At 35.6% G+C, this 24318-nt stretch overlaps 1 protein-coding gene across 2 annotated transcripts in view; it reads right to left on the minus strand.

The window, feature by feature from the left end:
• Nucleotides 1-22556, minus strand: part of LOC107687761 (protein turtle homolog A-like) — a 30797-nt gene extending 8241 nt beyond the window's left edge. For both annotated transcript variants that reach the window (XM_016485227.1, XM_016485219.1), the window contains exons 1-12: nt 22319-22556; nt 16989-17073; nt 16656-16850; nt 10149-10298; nt 8568-8719; nt 5914-6031; nt 3394-3535; nt 3160-3305; nt 2211-2353; nt 1836-1976; nt 1422-1538; nt 667-817 (exon numbers count right to left, since the gene is read on the minus strand). In XM_016485227.1, the coding sequence (XP_016340713.1) occupies nt 667-817; nt 1422-1538; nt 1836-1976; nt 2211-2353; nt 3160-3305; nt 3394-3535; nt 5914-6031; nt 8568-8719; nt 10149-10298; nt 16656-16850; nt 16989-17046 (1513 nt within the window). In that variant the 5' untranslated portion in view covers nt 17047-17073; nt 22319-22556. The remainder of the gene's footprint in view (nt 1-666; nt 818-1421; nt 1539-1835; nt 1977-2210; nt 2354-3159; nt 3306-3393; nt 3536-5913; nt 6032-8567; nt 8720-10148; nt 10299-16655; nt 16851-16988; nt 17074-22318) is intronic.
• Between the last annotated feature and the right edge of the window lie 1762 nt (nt 22557-24318).

Consider the following 24318-nt stretch of genomic DNA (forward strand, 5'->3'; position numbering starts at 1 on the left):
GTTTTCCTTATTTTACAAAAGCACAAGGTTTTGTTGATATTGTGAGTGCACACAAATACAAGCAGACCCTTTGCATTTCCGAATGATGTATACTCTTACCTTTATGAGCAAAAATGACGGGGTATTTTTAAGTTTTCACTGTTATTAAAAATAAAATGCAAGTGATCGCGCTGGCGCCTCCATGTCCTTCAAAGCGCACTTTAGCTTCCACTCTCCGCACAAACGATTGGATATGCACCTAACAGCGCTCATTTATCTAGGTTAAATGTTTAAATTAATACTGTGAAATGCATGAAGTGTTTTATGTCTGTTTATTTTAGACAAGTCGTGTTGGTTTGAGAAGGCTGAATTGATCAAACATAATGCTCAACTCACTGTCTGCCGCTGCCGCTTGGTCGTTCCTTTAAGGGGGTGCTGCAGCACCCCCAGCACCCCTACTTCCCGCGGTAATGTACATGAGGTGTGACAGCAAGTTGCAAATTCAATCTAGATGAGGACTACTCAACTTTGAAAAGCTCAGGGGCCACAATACAAGATTAACTTTAGCCCGTTTAGGGGTTTTATTTAGCTGAAATCCAAGCCCAAGATGATGTATGTGCTTACTGTTACAGCAAACATCACATTGCCCAAGTGCGGTAGTACTGATCTAGATGCTTAAGGTCTTACCGAGTACAAGGACTGTTGTTCTGATGGATACAGTGGCCACTCGGTTGGTGCAACTGCACTCCCATTCCCCCTGGTGGTCTTTACTGAGAGGATGCAGAATGAGGGAGCCATTCGCTGCTAGAGTGAACAGTGAGCGAGAGGCTATGCCAACCTAAAAAGAGCAGTGCCAAAATGTAGCATATAATGAGATTAAACACCAGTTTTAATTAAAAACTTGAATTCCAGCTATAGGGGGTGCATTATAATATTTGGAGAAAATGAAAACTCTCTTTTTTCTAATGTTAATCAGCATGGTTTTATATAAACAGTTGTAATGCATTGCTGCTGAACATTACTCCTCTCTACATTACTGGAATGTTCTGGGTTAAATATGTGCTTAGATAAATCAACAACATCTGTGGTTTCTCGATTATCACGGAAAATAATTTAAACTTGTCCCCTAGTTTGTAAAAATAAACATAAAATGTGTACAGTAATGCCCTTTCAGTACTCTTTGGAGTATTTAAACCTAAACAGTTCTTTATAAACTTAACATGGTATTTCTACTAATTAGAAAATCAGACTATTACAAATTTACTTATTACTATATAAGTTATATTAATTATATTATATATATATATATAATAAATGGAAAAGGGGGAAATGTGTTTAATGCAAATACTGTTATTTTATATGTGCTTAAAAAAATATGGTAGAATATAATCACCCTGACAAGTGAACAAAGAAGTGCAAGAGCACAGTGTAAAGGCATTCACCTTTTTCCAGCTGACTTTTGGAGCCGGATTACCGTCCATCTGACATGGAATAACAAGCATCCTACCAAAATCCTGTCTGTACTCTTTACGAGGTGATACTTTAAATGATGGAGGATCCTAAAAGACGAAAACACAACATTTAAGGGTCTTAAATTATGGCTTGAAAATTTACACTGACCATATCTAACTGTATTGCCATACCATTCCACCACTTTTTTCACAACAATAATCTATGACAGATATTTGTTGTAAAAAAAACTGTATTTGTAGATATTTTATACGTCTACAACATTTTATTTATTTATTTTTTTAAATATATATTTTTATAAATAATTATTTTGTCATAGAAAACAAAAAATAATAATAATTAAAAAAAATAATAATTTAAAATGACAACGCTCTGTAAAGCCCCACCTGTAGTATAACAGTAGTGGGCTCAGACTGGCCCATTGTCCCAAAGCTATTGTAGGCAGTACACATGTATACACCTGCAGCGTCATCATTAGCTGTTGCTATGATGATAGAGCCTTCTGAAGTCAGTGTCCATCCAGGATACTGTTAAAAGAATTTCACAGTTATTCTGAGTGATTTTTGAAATAATGCTCTTTGAGAGATGTGAGGTTACGTCACCAAGAGAGGGTAAGCACAGCATGATGTCACCAAATCAAAATCAATATAAGCATTAGTAGCTAGGAGAAAAAGCACTTAGGACTAGCACACATATAAAATGTACATTTAAAAGGTTAAAAGGTTTATTGTATGACACTGAAAAAAGCAATGGTTACTCACAATGCCTAAATCAAGTGGTTTGTCATCTTTAACCCAGTCAACATGTAATAATGGTGGTTCAGCTCTGACGAGGCACGCAATGACGCCCCTCATGCCAGTGGGGAGGAAGGTCAATGAGGCCATCTTCATCACCTGTGCTGGGTCTGTTTAATATATATTATTTTAAATATTAGTTCATACATTATTTGTATGTTTGGGGTAAAATATTTAATGTTTAAGAAAGAAGCCTCTGTTGCTCACCAAGATTGCATTTATTTGATAAAAAATACAGTAAAAACTGTAGCATTGTGAAACATTTTTACAATTTAAAATAACCACTTTCTATTTATAATATATTTTAACATTTAATTTATTTCTCTGGCGCAACGCTGAATTTTCAGCATCATTACTCCATTAATATGCTGATTTGCTGCCAAATATTTTTTAAAACCTTTTTTCAAGATTCTTTATGTATGCACAGTTCAAAATAACAGCATTTATTTAAAAAAGTCTTTTGTAAAAGTAAATTACTTTACTGTCACTTTTGATCAAATTATTGTGGCCTTGCTCTATAAAGGTATTCATTTCTTAATTTGAAATTAATAAAATAAGTAATTAGCATAAGTGCTTAGGATAAATATATATATTTTTGGAAGTTCCATTCAAAATCAATTTGGTTACAAATCTTAGGGATGTGGAATTTTTATATCATACACTGATATAAACATATGTAATTAAATGAAATGTGTATGCTAGTTTTAATTTTCATTTTGCACAGAATGTTGCACATATGGTATGTAAAATGAGGCCTACAAAATAAAAATTCAAATTCATATTCAACAATATCATCTCATGTATACATAAATTTGAACATAAATGTAGTTGAAACTAGTAGTTCCTAGTTACACTTGGGTTATACTAGTGCAGGCAAACCCAAGTTCATTAATTCATTATTCTGTGAAACACTTACGCTGCACAGTGAGGGTGGCCGAGGCAGAGGGGGAGTCAGGAAGTCCATTAGTGGGCATGCAGGTGTAATTCCCAGAATCCTCTGGAGTCAAACGCGATATGAGAAGTGTACCGTCTACTATGACCTTAACACGAGACTTCAGAGACCTAAAACAAACTCATGAATAATGCATAAGCTATGCATTATACCTGTAAATAATATGGGGGAAGTTCACAGTTTTAGAAGAGAACTCACTCAATGTGGTAAATGTCTTCTCCCTGTCTTTGCCACACATAGGTCATGTTGGGTGGGTCAGCCTCAGCCTGGCACTTCAACTTGGCATCCTGGGACATGTTGAGAACAGTGTCCGTTGGAGGAATTACGATCACTGGAGGGCCTGTTGTTAGAAAAAATACACAATGTTCCATAATGCAGCAATATGTAGAAAAAAATGTTTCACTTGCTTCTCCTTGTAAAAAAGAAGCTGAAAACTTCCATAAAAGTTTTATGGAAATAATATCCTTTTTTTCATCATTTTTTAAATTTTTTTATTTTCAGACACTTAACTGTATGCTATTTACAATTAAATAGAAATGTATTCAATTAGCTGAACTTTAGCCCCTTCGGCCCCTGCGTCCATTGAAATGGGCATCACATGATGTTTTGTTTAAACCAATAAAATGTTATGTTTTCATAATATGAGCAATGCCTTGTCACTGATTGGTCCCTGATCAACCAATCACAATGAAGATATGACTCCTCCTGAGCTACACAGGCATCACAAAAGAGAGACATGACTAACCAACTAGACAAGAAGAGGAGGATGTCCACATTGTACCTTTTATATGCAGATTTATGTTTATGGTAGCCTCATCAACTTGCACCTATTATAAAATTAAGACTATCAAATGATAATATTCAAAGTCATTTTGAAGATCTTTCAGAGTTGCAGAACACAGGATTTCTTAAAAATGTCATGTCCATCGCAATGGACATCAGGTCTCGGAAGATATCAGCAGGACCTCATGAATTAGTTGTATAACAGGTTGAGAGATTTGTGGAAGCATTTCAAAGCTAAATACACAGCTACAAATTCGAATGTTAATGTTTTATGAACATTGATGTTAATGAATGAAATTAATATTAATATGATTAAATTTATGTCATCAAAGTGACCATAGCCTGTCAATCAACTTTTCATTGGTTTTAGTGAGAAACAGCCATAGTGGATGTGAGACCAGTGAATACACAGCAACACACACACTCACACCCACTCCACACACTGATGCCTTGATGCTATAATGCACACAATCATATATTCATCAAAACAATCAGCAAGTACACATAAACCCATTCACATACACACAAAGACATTTATACATATACTCAGACTCACCCACTTCAACCAACAAAAAGGATCAAACAGGTTGTTTTGAGACTTCATATCATCTTACCTTTTTTTCCCCACATTTTTACTGCATTGTTCATTCTTATAGTATGTGTTCTTTTCAAAATCTTAAACACTAGTTCAACTATAGTGCACAAGCTCTGCTTATTATGTATGGTTAAAATATGGGTATTTTTTATTTTTCTTCAGTCCTGGTGTCCATTATAGTGGACATGAAAAAATCTAATAAAAAAAAACGATTTGGCACAAATCTTGTTTTTTTAGACTTATTTCTATATTGGAGAAGAGCAAATATCAAGTGGTTAAAAAAAAAATTGTTCAGTGAAAAAAATTCAGGTCTGAAGGGGATAGAGTGCTTTTTGATGCACATATGTAGGACTTGCATCTTTATGTGAATTCATAATTACTTCTAGATTAAAGTGAACTGTCGAATGTACTGACATGCAATGGTACACTCAAATATACTTTAATGTTAATCATTTCTGTTGAAACTTGTAATTTGTGTATTTAAATACATTTTTAATTATACATGAAGTAATTTACATGTGCTTTATCATGTTTGTCAATACATCAAACTAAGTTTTCTTTTATAATGATTTAAATGTACTTTAAAGTACAATTTTAATTTGACATTATTACAAAGTGCACCTTTTAAAAGTGTACTAAAGTGTGTTCAGAAACATAGTCATACAAGTATACTCTCTGTAAGTACACTTGAACATTTGTGACCTTTTATTAATATTTTATTAACTGCAAGTACATTTTTTTTAAATATACTTTTAAGATTTGAAGTACATGACAAATGCAAATTCAATACAAATAGGCATTTAGCAAACTTGTATTGTTTTTTTGTTTTTTTTTACCCGTTCATTTCCTGGGAACTGAGCCCATTATTTTTCCAATACTAGCATCATACTGTATTGTTTGAGCTACATTCACTTGAAAAGGAAGTGCGCTAAAATGTAATGTAATGAAACAGCACCACTAGGTGGCGCCATTTAATCAGAAAAGCTTATAGTTGTCATCCAGAATATAATAACTAGGGTGAAAATTGTCCCCCTTCCCCTCTTATTGGGCCATAATCATATTTTAAGACCAAAACAGTAACATCTGCCAATCAGTTACATGCAAGTCGATCAAATACATGTGCAATCCACATCAGTAATCCTAATATGGCTTGCACTCACCTACCTGATTTCCATCAAATTAGTTCTGATTAATGGGCAAACATTATGTCATCTAATTAATATTCATAAGCAAGACTGATAAGGTTTATAATGGTCCACCAACACTTCACTGCAATGCCCCTAACATGAGCAATACAGATAATCATCCTAAATGAGGAGAAAATATCAGTGCTGACTTACCAATTACTTTGAGCATTGTGACGTGAGTTACATTTCCTTCAGTGTTGGAGGCGTGACACTGATACTGGCCTGATGTTTCTCTGCTTACAGCATGGAAAGATACACTTCCATTCATGATCTATAGGATAAAAATGTGAGATATGAAGTGTGTGAAAGTCTGGAAAAGAGAGTGGAGGATATTCTAGATCTGATCCTCCATTGCATTTGTGAACCTGATGAAGTCAATGAAATCAAAAAGAAGGTACTTATTAATCCATGTCCATTACCTTAAAGGTCAAAGTGAGTACTGCCCCAAAAGCTGACAAAACAAACGTCTTTCTTTTCCAGTAAAATGGATTAAAAATGCTTATGACTGATATTGTTTGGAGTTGTGTATACATATTTTTGTCTAATCAAATGCTCTCTGAAATGTGCACTTTCAAGTAGTAAATCACAGTGTTTTTCCAGGCTGTGATGTGAACTAAATGTGATCCTGGAGCACAAAACCAGTCATAAGTAGCACGGGTATATTTATAGCAATTGCCAAAAATACATTGTATGGGTCAAAATTATCCATTGTTCTTTTATGCCAAAATCATTAGGATATTAAGTAAAGATCATGTTCCATGAAGATATTTTATAAATTTCCTACCGTAAATATATCAAAACTTAATTTTTGATTAGTAATATGCATTGCTTAGAACTTCATTTGGACAACTTTAAAGGTGATTTTCTCAATATTTGGATTTTTTTTTTTGCAACCTCAGATTCCAGATTTTCAAATAGTTGTATCTCAGTCAGCCTGTCCTATCCCAACAAACCATACATCAACGGAAAGCTTATTTATTCAGCTTTCAGATTTTGTATAAATCTCAATTTCAAAAAATTGACTCTCATGACTGGTTTTGTGGTCCAGGGTCACAAATGTCTATTTAAAAAAGGACAAGCACTTTGATATGTCCCACCCAACTTTCCGTAGTTGCATTTTAGGACTAGGTGTTACTATCCCGTATTACTATTGCACCTGCCTGAGATAAGTGGGGAACAGTGTAGAGCATTTTGAGTGGTGGTACCAGGGGTGGAGGGGAGAAGGTATAGAGGGAAAAAGGCCTCAGCTTCATTGGGGTAATTCCTTGGTGTTTCGATGATATTAGCCCACAAAACCTCCAGAGGGCTCATCGGCAACAACTGGCATCCCAGGTGTGCCCCCCTCTGCTTTCACCTCTGTTGTTATGGGACCCAGACGGCTTCCCTCCTCTTAATCCAGAACGATTGACTCGCTTATTCAGCGGCACTGGAAAGGGCCTTGACAGCTTGCTGTTGGGATTGGCCTCGGATTACTAGTTCCTTAAACAGTTTGATGGCAGATCTCCCTATGAAGCCCCTGCAGCCAACCTCGACTGGACAAACCTTTGTTTCCAGCCACGTTGCTTTGCGTCAACTGCCAGCTCAGAATACTTAAGGCTCTTGCATTCATAGGTTTCCTCCACTGCATCCTCCCAAGGCACAGTGAGCTCTATGATGTACACAGTACGTAGTGAAGAGGACCAGAACAAAAGAGCTGGTCTGAAGTTGGTAGATGCAATTTCAGCCTGGAAGCAGAGCCTTTGATTTAGATTGACAGAAAGCTTCCAATCGCTCCTCTCAGCTGGTCAGTGTTTGGGGTCTTCACCTTGACCCCCCACTTGCCCCTTCTCCCACAAACTCCTTTATCTGTGCACGATGGCATAACGGAGGAGGTAGGGAGTTGATGGATATCCGCCTGTTCTCCAGTGACACCGCAGGACACTTCAGCACCTGGTTGTGCCTCCAGGTATACCAGCCTTGCATCAGGCTTACCTTACAGCCAACCAAGATGTGTTTCAGGTTCGCTGAGGATCAACAAAGGGGGCTCGTAGGATCTTCTCTTCTCTGGTTAAGGTTCACTGGTGAAGGCAGGACATCATAAGTGGCTTGCAGAAGGAAGCTGATTTGGAAAGCTTCCATGCCCCATAGCTCCTTCCAAGAGAGATCTTGCCTCTCAACTCCTTCCCATCTCATCTACTGCCCTTACTTTACCTGGGAGATCACTTTTGCACATCTCGTTGCTTGCTCTTGTTGGCGCAACTCCTCAACCAATAATTTTCGACGCTGAGATGGGGTTGCCTTTTGCCAGAATGGTCTACTCTCTCCAAGGGAGACCTAGCCACTTCTTAACAAAAGAGCAGATTTCCAGCTTTTCCACTTTTGAGGCCATAAAAGCCGTGGTAAGAGACCGAACTGAAAGCACCAGAGCTTTAATCTGCTAGGAAGCAAAAACTTGTCAATTCTCTCAAGGCCACTACAGGTGTCCTGCTTTATCTGGTCCACTAGTTCTGTGTCCTTGAGGGTCGCATCATACCAGTATCCCAGACTTTTAACTGGTTTCTCCATCACCATTGGTATGGGTTCTACCCCAATGAAAAAGCGGTGGTTTGACAGTCTTCGCTTGATTACTGATATCCTCCTAGATTTACTTGGCTTTATCTTCAATATATATCAATATATCTATATATATATCTATCTATATATATATATATATATATATATATATATATATATACTGTATATATATTGATATACTGAAATATATCAACACAGGGAAGACAATAGCATTTTTTATCCATTTCATGGGTTTTAAAGTACTAATATCCCACCTTTACTTTGTTTTGAGGTTTTATTGGTCGTCCATCTTTAGACCAGGTTATTGTAGGCCGTGGATTTCCCTGAGCTGCACACTTCAGGGTTACCGATCTCCATACAAACACGTCAACTCCAGGAGGGGGGGTCTCCGTAAACACTGGAGGTGCTAGACATAGAAATAAGCAAAGAAAACTGTCATAATCTTTCAAAGAATTATAAATATTCATTAACAATCAAATGTGATGCTATGAAGAGCAGTTCATATATTAGTTCTTCTTTGTGTTAAAGAGTTACTAACAAAAAGCAGCAATGCAACCAAATTTAGTTTTCAACCACAGGCCTACTTCTCTGATTCATTTTTAAATTACATACTCTAATAGTTAAAACATTTTAAATATAAATTACATTACATTACATATCTATATATTACATATCTACAATGTACATACTGTATTACATATCTATATATCTTAATAATCTACACCACTGTTTAACAAGCCTGCATTTTTTACGATCAAAAATACAGTAAAAACAGCAATATTTTGAAATATTATTAGAATTGAAAATAACTTTTTTTTATCTGAATATATATATATTTAAAATTTAATTTATTCCTGTCATGCAAAGCTGATTTTTCCAGTCTTCAGTGTCCCATGATCCTTTAGAAATCATTCTAATACGCTGATTTGCTGCTCAAGAAACCTTTATTATTATCAATGTTGAAAACAGTTGTGCTGTTTAATATTTTTGTGGAAACTGTGATACATTTTCTTTAAAGGATTCTTTGATGAATAAAGTTCAATAGAACAGCATTTATTTGAAACAGAAATCTTTTGCAACATTATAAATGTTTTTCCTTTCACTTCAGATGAATTTATTTATCCATGCTAAATAAAAGTAAATTATTTCTTTTTAAAAAAATTGTACCGACTCCAGTGGTAGTGTATTGTATCTATATATCTTAAATATTTTTTTTAATATATTACCCCTTTTTATCAGTAGCTTGTAACTAAGTACTAATTCAAAATGGTAGATGGACTGTCTACTTTAAATAATTAGTAACACAGTTTTGAAAGCTAAAGTTTTAAAGTAGCACCCTCAGCTTTACTCTTTTTTTTTTCTTTTCTTTTTTTTTTTACTTTAATGAAAGCTACAGTAGAGTCCAGACAGGCCTGCAAGATGCTCTTTCTGCTTGGCGTCCCGTGGCTCAAAGAACTAATGAGCTGAAAACTGAACCTAATGCCAGCACAGGCCTCAAGTGGCTTCTGTAATCTGGCCAACACTTGAGTCTGAGTGTCAGAAAATGGCCTTAAGGTGTGGTCGACAGAGACAGAGCGGACTCTCGAACAGGTGCATGAGCACAGCCTGGTAACAGGTGCATGAAAACAGGCTAGGCTGTGTATTCATTCATTGTTCACTGCATGTTTGAATGGAGTCGTGTTTGGGTTGGAGACTGTAGGATGAGCATAATGGCATTGTCTCACTGATCTGACATAAAGAGAATTGCTGTAATGGTTCTGATTCAGACTATGGTAAAATTGGATATCTTTTCTTACTATAAATAATTCAGGTCTACTCGTTATGGTGAGTCTCACCTGTAACAAAGAGCAGAGTCCAGCTCCCGTTGCTGCCAGCCTCATCTGTGGTTTTGTCTAGCGGGAGGATTCGGCATTCATACCAGCCTTTGTCCTCCAAGAGAAGCCCCCTCATCTGCAGTGATGTACCCCTGATGAGTGACACTCGACCTGGACACGATCAGGAGAGGGGAAGGATCAGAAATGACAAACATGTACAAAACTCAAGAGAAGTGCATATTTGTTGCAGACTAATTTTCTAACAGTGATTTAAAATCCACATGAGCACTCATGAGTTTGTACAAAAAAAAGCTTTTTGTGTTGCAGACTGCATATTTTTCAAATATCAAATATATATTTTATTTCAATAATCCAACAAGCTACAAGAAAACAAGCTAAATATACAAAAAAATGTAGATATAAAGTGTGGTACATTTGCAAATGTGTTTGATTTTTTTTATATGAGTACTATTAGTATTTTTCTATATTAGTATTATTTTTATTTTTATTTTTTATATTATTATGAGCAAATATAACTTTTCACAATTTTAATCTCAATTTTAAATAAAATACACATATGCAAAACAAATGCAAAGTGTACACAATTTAATTAATTTTAACAAGCTTCAAAAAAGCTAGATATAAAATCATATTTAAAATATAATATTATTATTATTTTAGAAGTATGAGCACATGTAAATGCTTTTGCTTTTAATCAGTTGTCATTTAATGTCCATTTAAATTAAGTTTACAATTTTATTGTCAAAAATCAAAGGAAAAAAATTACAAATGAAGTTTATTTAGTTCAAATTAATGTTTGTACAAATGAAGTTTTTTTTAGTTCAGACTTAACATTTTTAAATAGTTTACATTTTAATTTAATTTATTTACATTTAAATTCAATAAATTAATTTAAATTCTAAAATACACTATATATTTAAGCGTCAAATATACCATTTATTTTTAATCAATTATACTACTTTCAATAATGCAACAAAAACTACAATTTTTAATGATTTTTTTATTAAAATAAAAATATTTTAATTTCTAAAATACACGTACATTTAAGTGTCCAATATACCACATATTTTAGCTGAATATTTTTTTAATCAATCAAATTGTACAAATAAAGCATATCTGGTTCAGACTTAACGTTTTCAAATAAATGTAAATAATGCAACAAAATAATTAACAATTTAATTTAAATGAATTTACATTTTAAATTACACATTGTAGATTTAAGTGTCCAATATACCATTTATTTTAGTTGGAAGAGGAATTTACGTTTTAATGATTTTTGTTTATTTAAATGTAATAATTAAAATTATAAAATGCACACTGTACATTTACATGTCCAGTATACCATTTAGTTTAATTGATGGAGATGGCTCAGATAGACTGAGTGTTTAGTCTAGAATATCTTTTTAGTGCTTGAAACTCTATCTCTCAGTTGCCAGGTGACTGCACCCTGTAGCGACGATGTTTGCTGACTCACCCCTCCCTCCTCTTTCGTCTCTCTCTCCCTCTCTCTCTATCTCTCTTTCGTTCAACGAAATGAGCTTTTCAAAGACTTGTTTGTTTGTTTCTAAAACTCTATAGTCATTTAAAGAGACTGGCGGTCAAAATCTCCACCACAGAAGCCACATCAAAGATAAAACAGACTCCAAACTGAAAATCCATCATCTGCAAACACGTGTGCGGCCTGATGCATGGAGTATAGCTATGATGTGTTTATGAAAATAGGTGGTGACAGCAATCATTAACCAAGCTCCCAAGAGAAGTGACTGTGGAAACAGAACTCAGCCTGAGATAACAGCTGAGAGCATCACGGTCCATCCGCCCGTTTATTTTACCCACATGGAAGCCAGAGGTCACGGAAAAAGGGACACGGACGCCATCGTCCCTGGGGATTTGGACTATGCAATGTGTTCCTGTCCAGCCCAGACACCCAGGGTACAAGCCAGCACTAAAATGTTGCCATGGTACCTCCTGCCAGTGGTGTGGATTTGAATTTAGTTGCCATGGTGACAGGGATTAAAATCAGTTCGGGGGCGGGGCTTAGGAGGAATTTAAACTCTCAAGTTACTCGACACTCCTGAAAAAAGCTGAGGAGAAAGTAAACTGTTTAGTTTTGAAATTTCAGACCACAGTGTGACAAAGAACAGCTATAGTACGAGGGAAATCACAGAGATCCCTTTAGTGTTTCTCCAAAAGAGCAATGAGAGCAAACTGAGACTTCTGTTAAATCTCCTTCTTTACAGATTTGCCTCCAAAGAAAAAGAACCTGGTAACCCCACAAGAAGAGTTTTAGAAGAGATCTCAACAATGTCTCACGCTGTGCTCAGATTTGCAAAGATATGAGTCAAAACCTGCTTATGGGTAATAATGGAACAATCATGGGTTTAAATAAAAGAGTTTTGTTATAAGAGACAATAAAAACAACTTTGTGCATCATTTAATTATCCCTTAGCAAATTTTGACTCATATCAGAAAGATTTCAAATTATTTCCCATGTATTCTTTGTTATATTCTCCATATTTGTGACCCTGGACCACAAAACCAGTCATAAGGGTCATTTTTTTGAAAGTTATAGTGTGACATTTTTATTTTGTCAACGATAATTGTCTAATTTTGATTTTTATTTCTTCTAAACAATTTAAGGAGAAACATCTGAGACAAATGTGATATAACTGAAACATAATACAGAACTTAATTCCAGAGGTGTGGGGAAAAAATCTGCGCAATAAAACCGCCCTCTGGGTAAATTTTATGAGAAAAACATGAGCAAACAAACCTTAGGCATGAGAGTTTATGCCCATTTATGGATGACTAAAAACAGGACTGGGAAGTATCTCTTAACAACAATCTATAGTTATTCTAATATATTCAAGCATAAAAAAAAAACATTATCTATGTGTGTTCACATGTTTCCTGGTGCAGCAAAGATTTATCTGAAGTCTTCACATGCAAGTACAAACTCACTTGTTTACTTATGACTGACTAACCATTTCCCACAGCAGATCACGGTCGTACAAACAAACGCTCACTCTGTTGCTTAGTCGACGGCAGTTCAAATCTCAGGAGAAACTAATATTAGACTCCTTAATGTATGAAGTAACATATGCTGTCATTTGTATCCACTTACTTCATCATTTGAAGCCAATGTTAGAACAGAATTTTGCTGGAAGAATACAATTACAATTATTAACAAGTGTTTTACAGCTGTTAAATCATGTTTAAAAACAAACGTAGGACCTTTTTAGGACGAATGACCCGCAATTAAGTCTATTTAAGTAACACTCAAGTTACTACAACCACCTATTCAAATTCAAAAAGGTTCAAAGTTTGAAGGTTTCCTAGTTGGAGGTTGTATTCAACGAGTCTGTGACTTGAGGCTATGAAACCTGGAGTCTAAATTCTATCTGCTGCCTTGTATCCCAGAGACATTGTGTCACCTCTTGGCACAGGTTTCCCAGATAGGGACTCTCCAGTTTCAGCTCAGGAAAGCGAGGGTCGGGTTTCACACCATACTCGTCATCTGTATTCTTTTCATTGTGTTTCAAGACACTGTTATCTTTTGAAATTTGAATCACCATGACAGGCTACTGGGAAGCTGCTTGGTTCGATCAGACCAATGGCCTTTCAAGATAGCGTGCTGCTAGTTAGAAAGAGTTTTGACTCTATTGAGTTTTTGAATGGTGACAGATGAGGGGGATGGGAGGTCATTTGGAATAGACCTCTGATGGTCACGCTTTTCTCCGCAATCTACAGATCGCTTCTACTTTACTGCCAATGTAGCAAGCTAGATTATATCTAGTTAAGGTATATAAAAATGACCACCACAAAACCTAAACATTTTGATTTTGTGGAGTGTAACAGTTATGGCATCTTCAATAATATCACTATGAGCTCCAGAGTGGACACATGAGACATTATATAGCCTAAGGCAATAAAATTCCCACCAAGCTCACCCTTCACCTCTTCCCATGCTGCACCTGCCCCCCTCACTGCACAAAAAGTCCCGGCTTTACACCTTTTGTTTCTTTTCTTTGTTTCTCATCGCATAAAATGACAGTTGTGACGCCCTCTAACCTTTAATCGGCTGTTGGCTTACATGAGGCCATTCACTCCTTCTTTTAGTTCACAAGGAAGGAATGTGAATAAAATCAATATCCAGTGGTGTTCAGTCTCCTAAAATGCTACTAGAATGTGCTAACACACGCTAAAAGATGTGAAGCCACTATCAACCAAACATTTGTTTATAAACAACTGATTCTCACACAAGTAAACAAATTTGTTTGCAAGTCATTGCTTGTCACACAAGTAACAAATTTGTTCATAAACCATCACTTGTTGAATAGTAAAAAAAAAACAATGTTGGTAAACCATGGCTTACCACATAACAAATTTGCTAATAAACAATTGTTTAGTGCAAGAGCAAATTAATGTTTATATTGCTTGTTAAATGAGTCAAATTTGCTGACATTATCATTTGTTTGTGCAATTATCATTTGTTTGTCCAAGAAAGTTTGCAAGTACAGAAATGTGCTTAAAGTGTTGCAAATTCATCTAAAAACGTTGCTTGCTGCACATGTATACGAAATTGTGAATGAACTGTTGCATGTTGCACAAGTAAACAAATTCACTTATAAAACTGTTGCAATTTTTAAACAAATTTGTGTATTTTGTGTATGAACTGCTGCATGTTGCTTGCTTGTCACACAAGTAAACTAATGCGTTTATAAACGGTCGCTTGTAAAAAATTCATAATTCTTTACACATTACCACATAGACAAGTGTTGTCAAAAGACCCGGTATTTCGGTACCAAGTCGGTACTAAAATAATGAAAACGTTATGGTACCAGGTTTTCTTAAGTACCTGTTCTTGATGACTACCAGAAAGCTATCCTCTTCCAGTGTTGCCAAATCCGCGGTTTTCCCGCGGAATTGGGCTGCTTTAACACTGTTGCCGCGGGTTGTTTTTCATGTCCGCGGGTTGAAACTGGTATCGGTACCGAATACTGAAATTTTGGTACCGTGACAACACTAACATAGACAATTGCTTGTTGCATGAGAATATTAATTTGGCTATAAACCATGTTATAAGTTAACTTAATCAGTTATTGCTGATGCTCAGTAGGTTTGCATTCCATCACCCGGGCAACATCACGATGAACAGGTGCAGTGCTGTGTGCGAGAATTTGTTTACTTGCAAAGGGATGTTCGCTCACTGCCTGGAAGGTGAGGCTCATCCAAGCACAGAAAACTTGCTGTTACCTGTTTTTTTTACTATATTAGATCCACTGTCATTTTAAAAACAGGGGAGGGAAAAGTATTTTCAGCCTATTGAAAGACTCTTTTCCCCTTAGACACCCTTTGTATTCCAGCTCCCAAAGACACAATAGGGAGAGGGGGGAGAAACTAGCAGGTCCCACAGCACACAAAAGAGCAGAGTTACTGTAAGCTGAGACACGCTATGACCGAAGTGGCACTCAGGAGAACGAATTATGAAAGAGGTGAGAGATACTGCTTTGTCCATAGTAAAATGTGGTTTACAATGCGGCAGTCCATGGTTGGCAAGCTTTTCAAAAAACGCAATACCTGTCCCAACTCAGAGGTAACAATATAGACACTTAAATCTAATGCCAAAATGTCAATAAAATCTGTTGAAATGGTTTTCAGTTCATTGTAATAAAAAATGATTTGCAATTACTGACCAGTTTTAATTAACAAACAGCTGTGTCCACATTTTACACTCAACCCTGTTACTGCATGATTTTCCCAATATTACAAAAAAATTGAAAATGCAAAATGTGAGACACCCAAGTAATAACATTATTTGGACCCTTTCAACAAACAAACAAACACATGATCTCATTCAATATCTTCAATATTCTCCACATACGTCAAGCTCAATTTGAAAAAAAAAAACAAAAAAAACAATTAGGAATAAAAAATTAGTAAGAAAAATTAATAATCATGTATTTTTCTTTACTTTATGGCAAAACTAAGTTAAGCAATTACAGCAAATCAACATCTGGTGCCAAACTAGATGTCCTTGACTGAGCAATCACTTAATTTAGGCTAAATTTGCAACCTGTTATTTATTATCCATGCATAGTTTTTATTATTTATTTTTTTTATTAATTATTTTAATTTAAAAATTCTAACCCTATTATTTATTATTCCTTTTTAGTTTTTATTCAAAATGTAATTTTAATTTGATACATTTTGATACATTGATGCATGATAACAGTGCTGTGAAAATTCCAATCCTGTTATTAATTACCCATTCATATTTTGTATTCCAAATGTTTTTTTTTATTTGATATATTTTATTTTTGATATAATGTTGAAATCCCAACCCTGTTATTTATTATCCATTCATAGCTTTTATTTATTTTCATTTTATTTTTCTTTCTTTCTTTCTTTCTTTGATGCATGATAACAGTGTTACAAAAATTGAAACCCTTCATGTGCTCGAGGTTGTTAACCCCTGTATAAAGCTGTCAGCGTTGAGGCACTCACCGTCATAGTTGGGATGCACTCGGGGCTCGTGCACTCCAAACTGGATGAGGATGGGGATATCATAGCCCTGACGCACCCACTCGATGACGTGCTGAGGAGCAGAGCTGCCCTCATCCAGGGCTGGAAGACTGCATGTCAACACAGCAGTGTCTCCTTTCTTTGCACGGACGTGAACTTCTGCTGTACTAGTGTGATCTATAATTAGAAAATACAAGGAAATCTTGTAAATAATACAAAAAAAAAACGATATAAATATATTTAAACTAGCGACTTATAAAGAGAAGAAGGTTAGTGCGTATATCAATTGTAAAGTAGTTACTGTATAATACTCACTGAATAGGGACAGTACTGCAACAATGACTTCCAACAGAGGAAGAATCTTCAGTAGCATGATGGGTATTCATACAGATTCACATACCTGAAGAACATCAAACACACAAGATCAAACGACAGGCAAACAAACCTCAACCACAGAAAGCATTATGCTAAACGCAACCTGACTAGTAGATATGAGCTAAACCATAGAGTATGTCACAAACACGTCCACACCTCCTTTGCTTTGCCTGTTCCTGTAATCTCAGAGCACGCAGGAGGATTATGGGATCTTATGTACACATTGTATTGTATATATGTACACAGTAAGCTCAACAACCTCTCTGAATTGAACTAATTCATCTATAAACCTAAACACAGTTGAAAGGAAGGTTGTAAAATGAGTTTGACTCATAAGCTATGAGTCATAGTTATATGAGTTATAAAAAAATTCACCCCCCTCACAGTTGTCATGAAGGGCAAAATTAGCTATATAGACCAAAATCATTTTTTGAACCAGGCTGTAAACATGTTTTTTTCTGCTGTAAAGTTAGGCATTTTAACGCAACCAGCCTCTAGCCAGTTGACGAATTACAGTTTAAGTCACTTCCTCGTTGGCTTCACGAGAGAGAGCGGGAGGTTGCCGCTTGGTTGTAACCCAAATAAATAAGGTCTTTCTTTTCCCTCTTTTAAAACAAATGCTTAGTTTGTGGTTCATTGTTTTATTTATTTTTATTTATTTGTTTAATGAAAACAGAGCATCAATAAAGACAAACTCACTTATATTAAACGAAGAAATTAAACTTTTATTAACATATGGTGCGCTTTTGGATCATAGTGCCTCGCATAGTAAATCATTAACACATCAAGAAGCAATAGGTCTGTTGGGTGCTGCTGGAGATACTAAAGCGTGTGACTCGTGCAAAGTGTAAAGCTAGTGCTTCACTTAGCTGACTGTGAGCCTGTGCGCTACGCACCAGCGCACAATGCATACGCCTGCTCATTATACCCATGCAATGAGGGAGAACCATTCTTAAAGACTCCTGAAAGGGGTCCCAAGACAATGCCACAGGTCACACGTTTCTCACCACACACTCGGCTACCAGTCCGTTTACTTTGTTAGCGTCTATTCAACAGTTTAGAGTACTTGTGGTACAAAAATCATGAGAACTTGAGTAATTAAGTAGTACTTCCTTGTATGTTGTAAAATGCAATGCATCAGCTCTATGGGATGCTGATAAACTTGTTTTTTTCTGACAAAAGCTGGTAGGTAAGCGCTCTTCTACTGTTTTCTGCCCTTTCCCAGACCTTTGGCTAATGTTCTAGCAAGGTTCTCTTAATATTACGAACAAACTTTCTTTCAGTAATGTTAATAGAATATTTGTTCAAAGTAATCCGGACTTTCTCAACATGTTATTTATACATCATTCATGGAACATTTTTTTGTCTAACTTTCTTTAAATGTTGCTACTTACTACTTGTTTCAAAACATTTAGATAACACTCAAAAGTAACCTTCCCATAATGTTTGCAAAATGATAAAATGAAACATTCCCTTAATGCTTTCTCTAAGGTTCGAATAACTAAGAATTTTTTTTTAACACATTTAAAATCTGATCATTTTAAACATTCACAAAACACTGAGAAATAATGTTTTCAATCTTAATGGGAACGTTAGCAACATCTTAGCACCATCCCAGCTAGACCAAAGTCCTACATAAATTACCAAGCACACAAAGGCTGTCTTTTTGATTTACTGTTGTAGTTTCAATAAGCGGCAGTAAAATCCAATTTATTAACCTTTGGGGGCAAGGGTTACATATAAATTTTGTCTAACCAGTGAGCAAATGTTGAATTATACCATTTTCTGTCTTCAAATGACACTAAACTGCACTGTAAAAAATGACCGTGAATTTAACGGTAAAAGACTGTAAAAATGCTACAGAAATTTAAGTTAAAACTTAAAACGTTGCTACCGCATTTTTTACAGTAAAATTCCGGCAACCACGGCTGTCGGTTTTTTACCGTAAATTTTACGGATTTTTTTTTACAGTGTGGGACCATATTGTAGGATATGCTAATTTAAGACACTGAAAGAGTTCAATTCAGTCGTCCATTCATTTTTGGGGTTTACAAAGGACGGGTTGAACTCGTGTCACATATTTCTCTCAGTCTATAAATCTGGCTGTGATGAGAAGGAACTGGGCCAAATCGAGCGTGAAAGCTAAATATAGCCCATTCATTACAAGCTTAAGCTTAATGCAAAAGGATCACCAGTCATTCAATTATTCATATCTGACCTATACTGCATTCAAGTAGAAAAGGATGACAATAAAATTCAGAAATTTTGTTTAATCAAGCTGGGCTGTAAAAAAAATATTCTAACATATCAGATTAAGGAGTGTTAGGCCAAATTTTTAAGCATGAATGGAGTAAATTTGTTCTTAAAGTCAACAATAAATCAAACTTGAAATTATTCTTTTTTTTTTTTTGTAAGTACACTATTAACTTTTGTAACTTGTGTTTTCCAGTCTAATTGTGACTGTAAAAATGTGTAATTCCAACTTTCTTTTTCTGCTGACGTCACTTAGGCCACACATTTAGTGACTGTTTAAGCAATATCTACAACAGACTGAGGGGATGACATATTTTGGTAGGCTAAAACCCAGAAACAAGTTAGCATTTTAGCACTTCGGGTTCCATCGTCCTGAACTTAATGGGGTTTTAAATGGGTTTTTTGTCTAAATGACTGAAATAAGGTCTCTGGTTTACAAAAGCTCAGTATATTTTCATGTTTTATTCAGTAACATAAAATACATGAGTAATACTCCCTTGTGATTTTTTTTATAGCTTTTATTTGTCTTGAAAAAGATGGTTGCTAACAAGTGGCTAAATGAGTTTACAGAGGTTTTCGGGGACATTAAATATCATCACACCTAACAGGAAAACTCATCTACTCACTAGTTGCTTTTACAGTTTCATTTGCTCTTGCAAACTATTTTAACTGAAACTTTTAGAAAAAAGGTTTAAAAAAAAAAAGACTGAAAGAGATGTGGGAAGCTTAGTGAAGGTGATGTTAAAGTCAAGAGAACGTGGTATAGTTTGTATATAGCCTATAGCTTTTACCTCTGGTGATCGTATTTCAAAATTCATAAAATTAGTGTTAATTTGTGAAGATTATCATGATGAACAATACAGCAATAATCCAAAAAGCCAATGGAAAAATCCTACTGGGTTTTTGTCCAGGGAACCAGAATGATGCTAATTTCTGAGTTGCCCTACAAAAATACATCATCTCTGCAGAACTCTACATAAATTGCTCATTTGTAATATTGTGTCATTGAATATCCTGTTTCATTTCATGGAAGTAAAATGAGATTCTAAGGGGGCTTCATGTTGACTTTAAATGAAGCCAGAGATGTAACAAAGCCTCACACGACTGTGTTCCTCTCAGATGTGTCAAAGTAAGCACAAAGAAGCACAAAAAACATTGTAAAGAACTAAACAAACAAGAAACGTCCACACTAGCAACCTGCGACAGAACTATTTACTCTTTGAAAGCCTTTAAAACAGTAGTCACGTCATCTCGTGAAAGTGAGTCCTACTTTACAAACGCATTTGTTCACTGGAGCAAATAAACAGATCCTTTGTAGCAGCTGGACCTGAAACTCTGAGGCTCAGAGCAGATTCCCTGCTGACGTGATCGCAGCTACACCGGAGCTCACGGATTTAATCAGCCAAATGGACTAACCATTGATTTGTGGAGGTCAGAAATATTAACCCACTTTCCTTATTTTACAAAGCTTTAACAAAAGCCTTTTTATGAACTCAATAGATGATGCAGCCAGATGTGCACTTAAAAAAAAAACACATCCAAACACATTTTAGAATGATAATAGAGATTTAGCTGCTATAGGTGGATTGCTTTAGTCTACTATAAACCAGTTAAAATTATCTAAAAAACGAATGGAATGAGATCACTGTTTGTATGAGGAAAAAATATTCAGTCAACCCAAAAGTCTTCACCAACATGCAAATTCCTGCAGTGGTGCAAACAGTGACAGAAATAAGCACGTATAAATTCAAAAGTGTCAAACCCTCAAAAAACGTCATCAGCCATTTGATGAAGAGAGAAAGTGCCATATCCTTGACAGTGTTGATTACAGATTTTCCGTAATGATAATGTTATAACACCATTGCATATGCAAGCATCATAATCCATACATTGCATGGTGCTGTGCATGAATGCTCACTGATTCATGACAGATCAGACACAGAGACTCAGTGTAATCCAGGATAATCTGACTTGCAGTGAGCCTGGAAAAAGTGACAGATTAATATCACTGTAAATAAGAATGATGTCTGACCAGCGAATGCACTGTGGTATACTGTGAATTTGACTACATTACGCATGCGACTGAGATCTATACGTGAGTCACACTGGACTAACATTTGATGAAAAGGAAAATTCATTGTCACAGCCATTGTTTACACTCAATAAGGGAAGTTTGATGAATGAACGCTTAATGAACTTCAATAACGGCAATTCAATAAGAGTTACCTAACCCAAAAGAAAAAAACAAAAAAGATTAAATGTTCAAATGTAGGAATGAATTCGGTTTGAATTATACTTTTTGTCATTGAAATGACTGGGAAAAAGTGTCCCAATCAACCATCAACCTGAATTCACCCTATGTTACACTATAGATGAACAGGTCAGAAATTGATCTACAACAACCAACAAGCCTCTTTTGGATATTATAAAACACTATGCTGGGTAGATGTTGGCAAATCTACTTGACCTGCCCCCACAAATCCACTTGGACCCCTTGCAGAGGCAACAAAACCCTTTAATTTGTCCTCGCTAACGGTCAAACCTTAAATAAATCCCCCACTTCTCAAACAAACACACTATCAACAACAACAACAACAAATTAAAAACTAAATAAATAGACAATAGACCCAAATCAGCATATAAACGTTGCTGGCAATATAATACAACTTAAGTTTGGCAAATAAACATTACTCTGTGTGTTAGCCTATATAAAAACGAATAGATAGATAGATAGATAGATAGATAGATAGTTTAATCACATGATGAAGCTGTATGTAAACCATAGATGAAGTGTACAGTGACCAGTGAACGTAGCTTATTAAAGATACTGCGCTTAAATAGGCTACAAGTGACTTAAACTTACTCTTAATTAAATGGTGCTGTAATTAGGCTGCCTCATTTTTATGCCTCATTTTTATTACATTCAATTTCTAATCTAGAAATGTTTCTTCTTTCCAACCTAGTCTATCTTAAAGAACGGAACTAGTAAGTCAGAGTGAGCTGTTGTTTATACTCACCTGTGTATCACTTCATCTATCAGCTGGAGTAAGCAGCGCTGTTTTGCGTTGATGACGGAAAAATACCACGCGTAGAATTATTCCAGAAGAACTAATACTCTCTCAGCGTTAATTCCATATCACAATCTATTCTCAAGGACAACTTCACAACACTGGGCAATAATATTTCACTTTCCTCTTGTGTCTATGAATGTAGTGAAGAAAACCAAGCGCATAAAGTTTGTCTCTGGGAGGGTTGCGCTCGCGCATCAGAGTTCACTCCCTCCTCCCGCTGCTGCTGCTTCACCAGACTCATGCAAACACAGGCGCGCATGCGCAGAGTACACGGACAAACAAATGGACCAGCACACACATTTACACATAACCAGCTGTCACGTCTGAAGAACGAGTGTGTTTTAATATCAAAGGATCATTTAGAATGTTAAATGTTTTACCGGTTGAAAGGCAGCTGGCATATAATACAGAAAAACGTTTTATTCATCAGCCCTAAATTTTTTACAGGCATAGGGTATTTAACTCCGTCTGACCTGATAATACAGAGGTGTGTCTGATGTTGTACTTTGGTCAGTTTGACATCTGGGCACACGGAAATCACTACTGAGACGACTCATGACAAGAGCTGGCTTAGAATGTAGGTTGGATAATATGGTAGTGAAATTAAGTGAAAATGTGTCATGGGTGTTGCCATGAATTTCAGTGCAACTAAACCATGAAGTGAATCCTATCTCACTGATGATCCAATGGTAGCTGCACGGATCTCAGGCTGCCTGGCGGACATCTCGCCCCAATAGTAAGTCACTTTGGATAAAAGTGTTGGCAAAATGACTAAATGTAAATGTACGTGTTGTAATGTAAAACACAAACACGCACTACAATTTATACTCTGCTACACCTGCAATAAAATTCATAAGAACATAATCCAAGACAAACTTCGTCTTCTTCTGAACAATAATGATTATTACTATTATTATTTATTATCACGGTTAATAATAATAGTAATAATTATTATTATAGGCCTATTATATATTAGTACTACACCGCAACAGTCTTCCAAGTTCGGCTTGGCATAGTCTTATTTTCAGGATCAAACAGTAGTTTGTGAGCCCCCTAGCGGTGGCAGATCACTTGCTATTTCGTAGTTCCAACACTTTCAACTACTGACCACTAGAGGGCAGTGAATTCTTGTTTTTTCTCTTCAGGACAGGAGGCGTCTTTGAAAGAGGAACACTACCTTGCTGCTTATTTCACAGTATATACTTTTTAATACTATGTGAAACAGTATGTATTATGAAACAATAAATGCTTCAAACAACAATATGCTATCAATATCCTCCTTATGTTGCATGATTAATTCTGCAAACAGAAAGATGTTAAGGCTGATATTACCTCCAGTTCAATAACCCTGAAAACTGAAGGTCAAGTGCAGCACCTTGTTTTATTGGCTACCCATTTCTGTGCCTCCTGTCGTATACTTCACATTTACACAAATGCAGATCATCCAGACATTCAATAAAAGTTTCATTTTTAATATTCTATTAGTTTGCATTCTATGCACAGAAAACAATATTTATCTTACCATAAAACCGAAAGAGAAGTATGGTTTATTGTATACCATTATAAGTGTCTAATCAGTCATTTCTGATATTATATAGTTTTGAAAACAAAAATCTTAATTCATACATTTACTCTTCTGTTTTGCTTCACTTAACAAAAAAAAGCATATCAACATACATAAATATTTAATTAAAAAAAACTATCAAAAAATGTACACTTCTCATAACCTTTAGTGGATCTCAAAATACAACTTTTTGTTCCCTCAGAAATCAGAAGCACAAGAAGGCAAACATACTTCCTTCAAACATTTTCAAACCAAAGAGAAGACTGAATAAAACGGTTTATTCCACAAAAACAATACTGCAACTACCAGTCAAAGGTTTGAACACATCTGCTCAATCTTACTATTTTCCACACTTTAAAATAATGGTTAGGTCAATAAAACT

This window comes from Sinocyclocheilus anshuiensis, unplaced genomic scaffold (assembly GCF_001515605.1).
Source record: "Sinocyclocheilus anshuiensis isolate Anshui unplaced genomic scaffold, SAMN03320099.WGS_v1.1 scaffold205, whole genome shotgun sequence".
NCBI lineage: Eukaryota > Metazoa > Chordata > Actinopteri > Cypriniformes > Cyprinidae > Sinocyclocheilus > Sinocyclocheilus anshuiensis.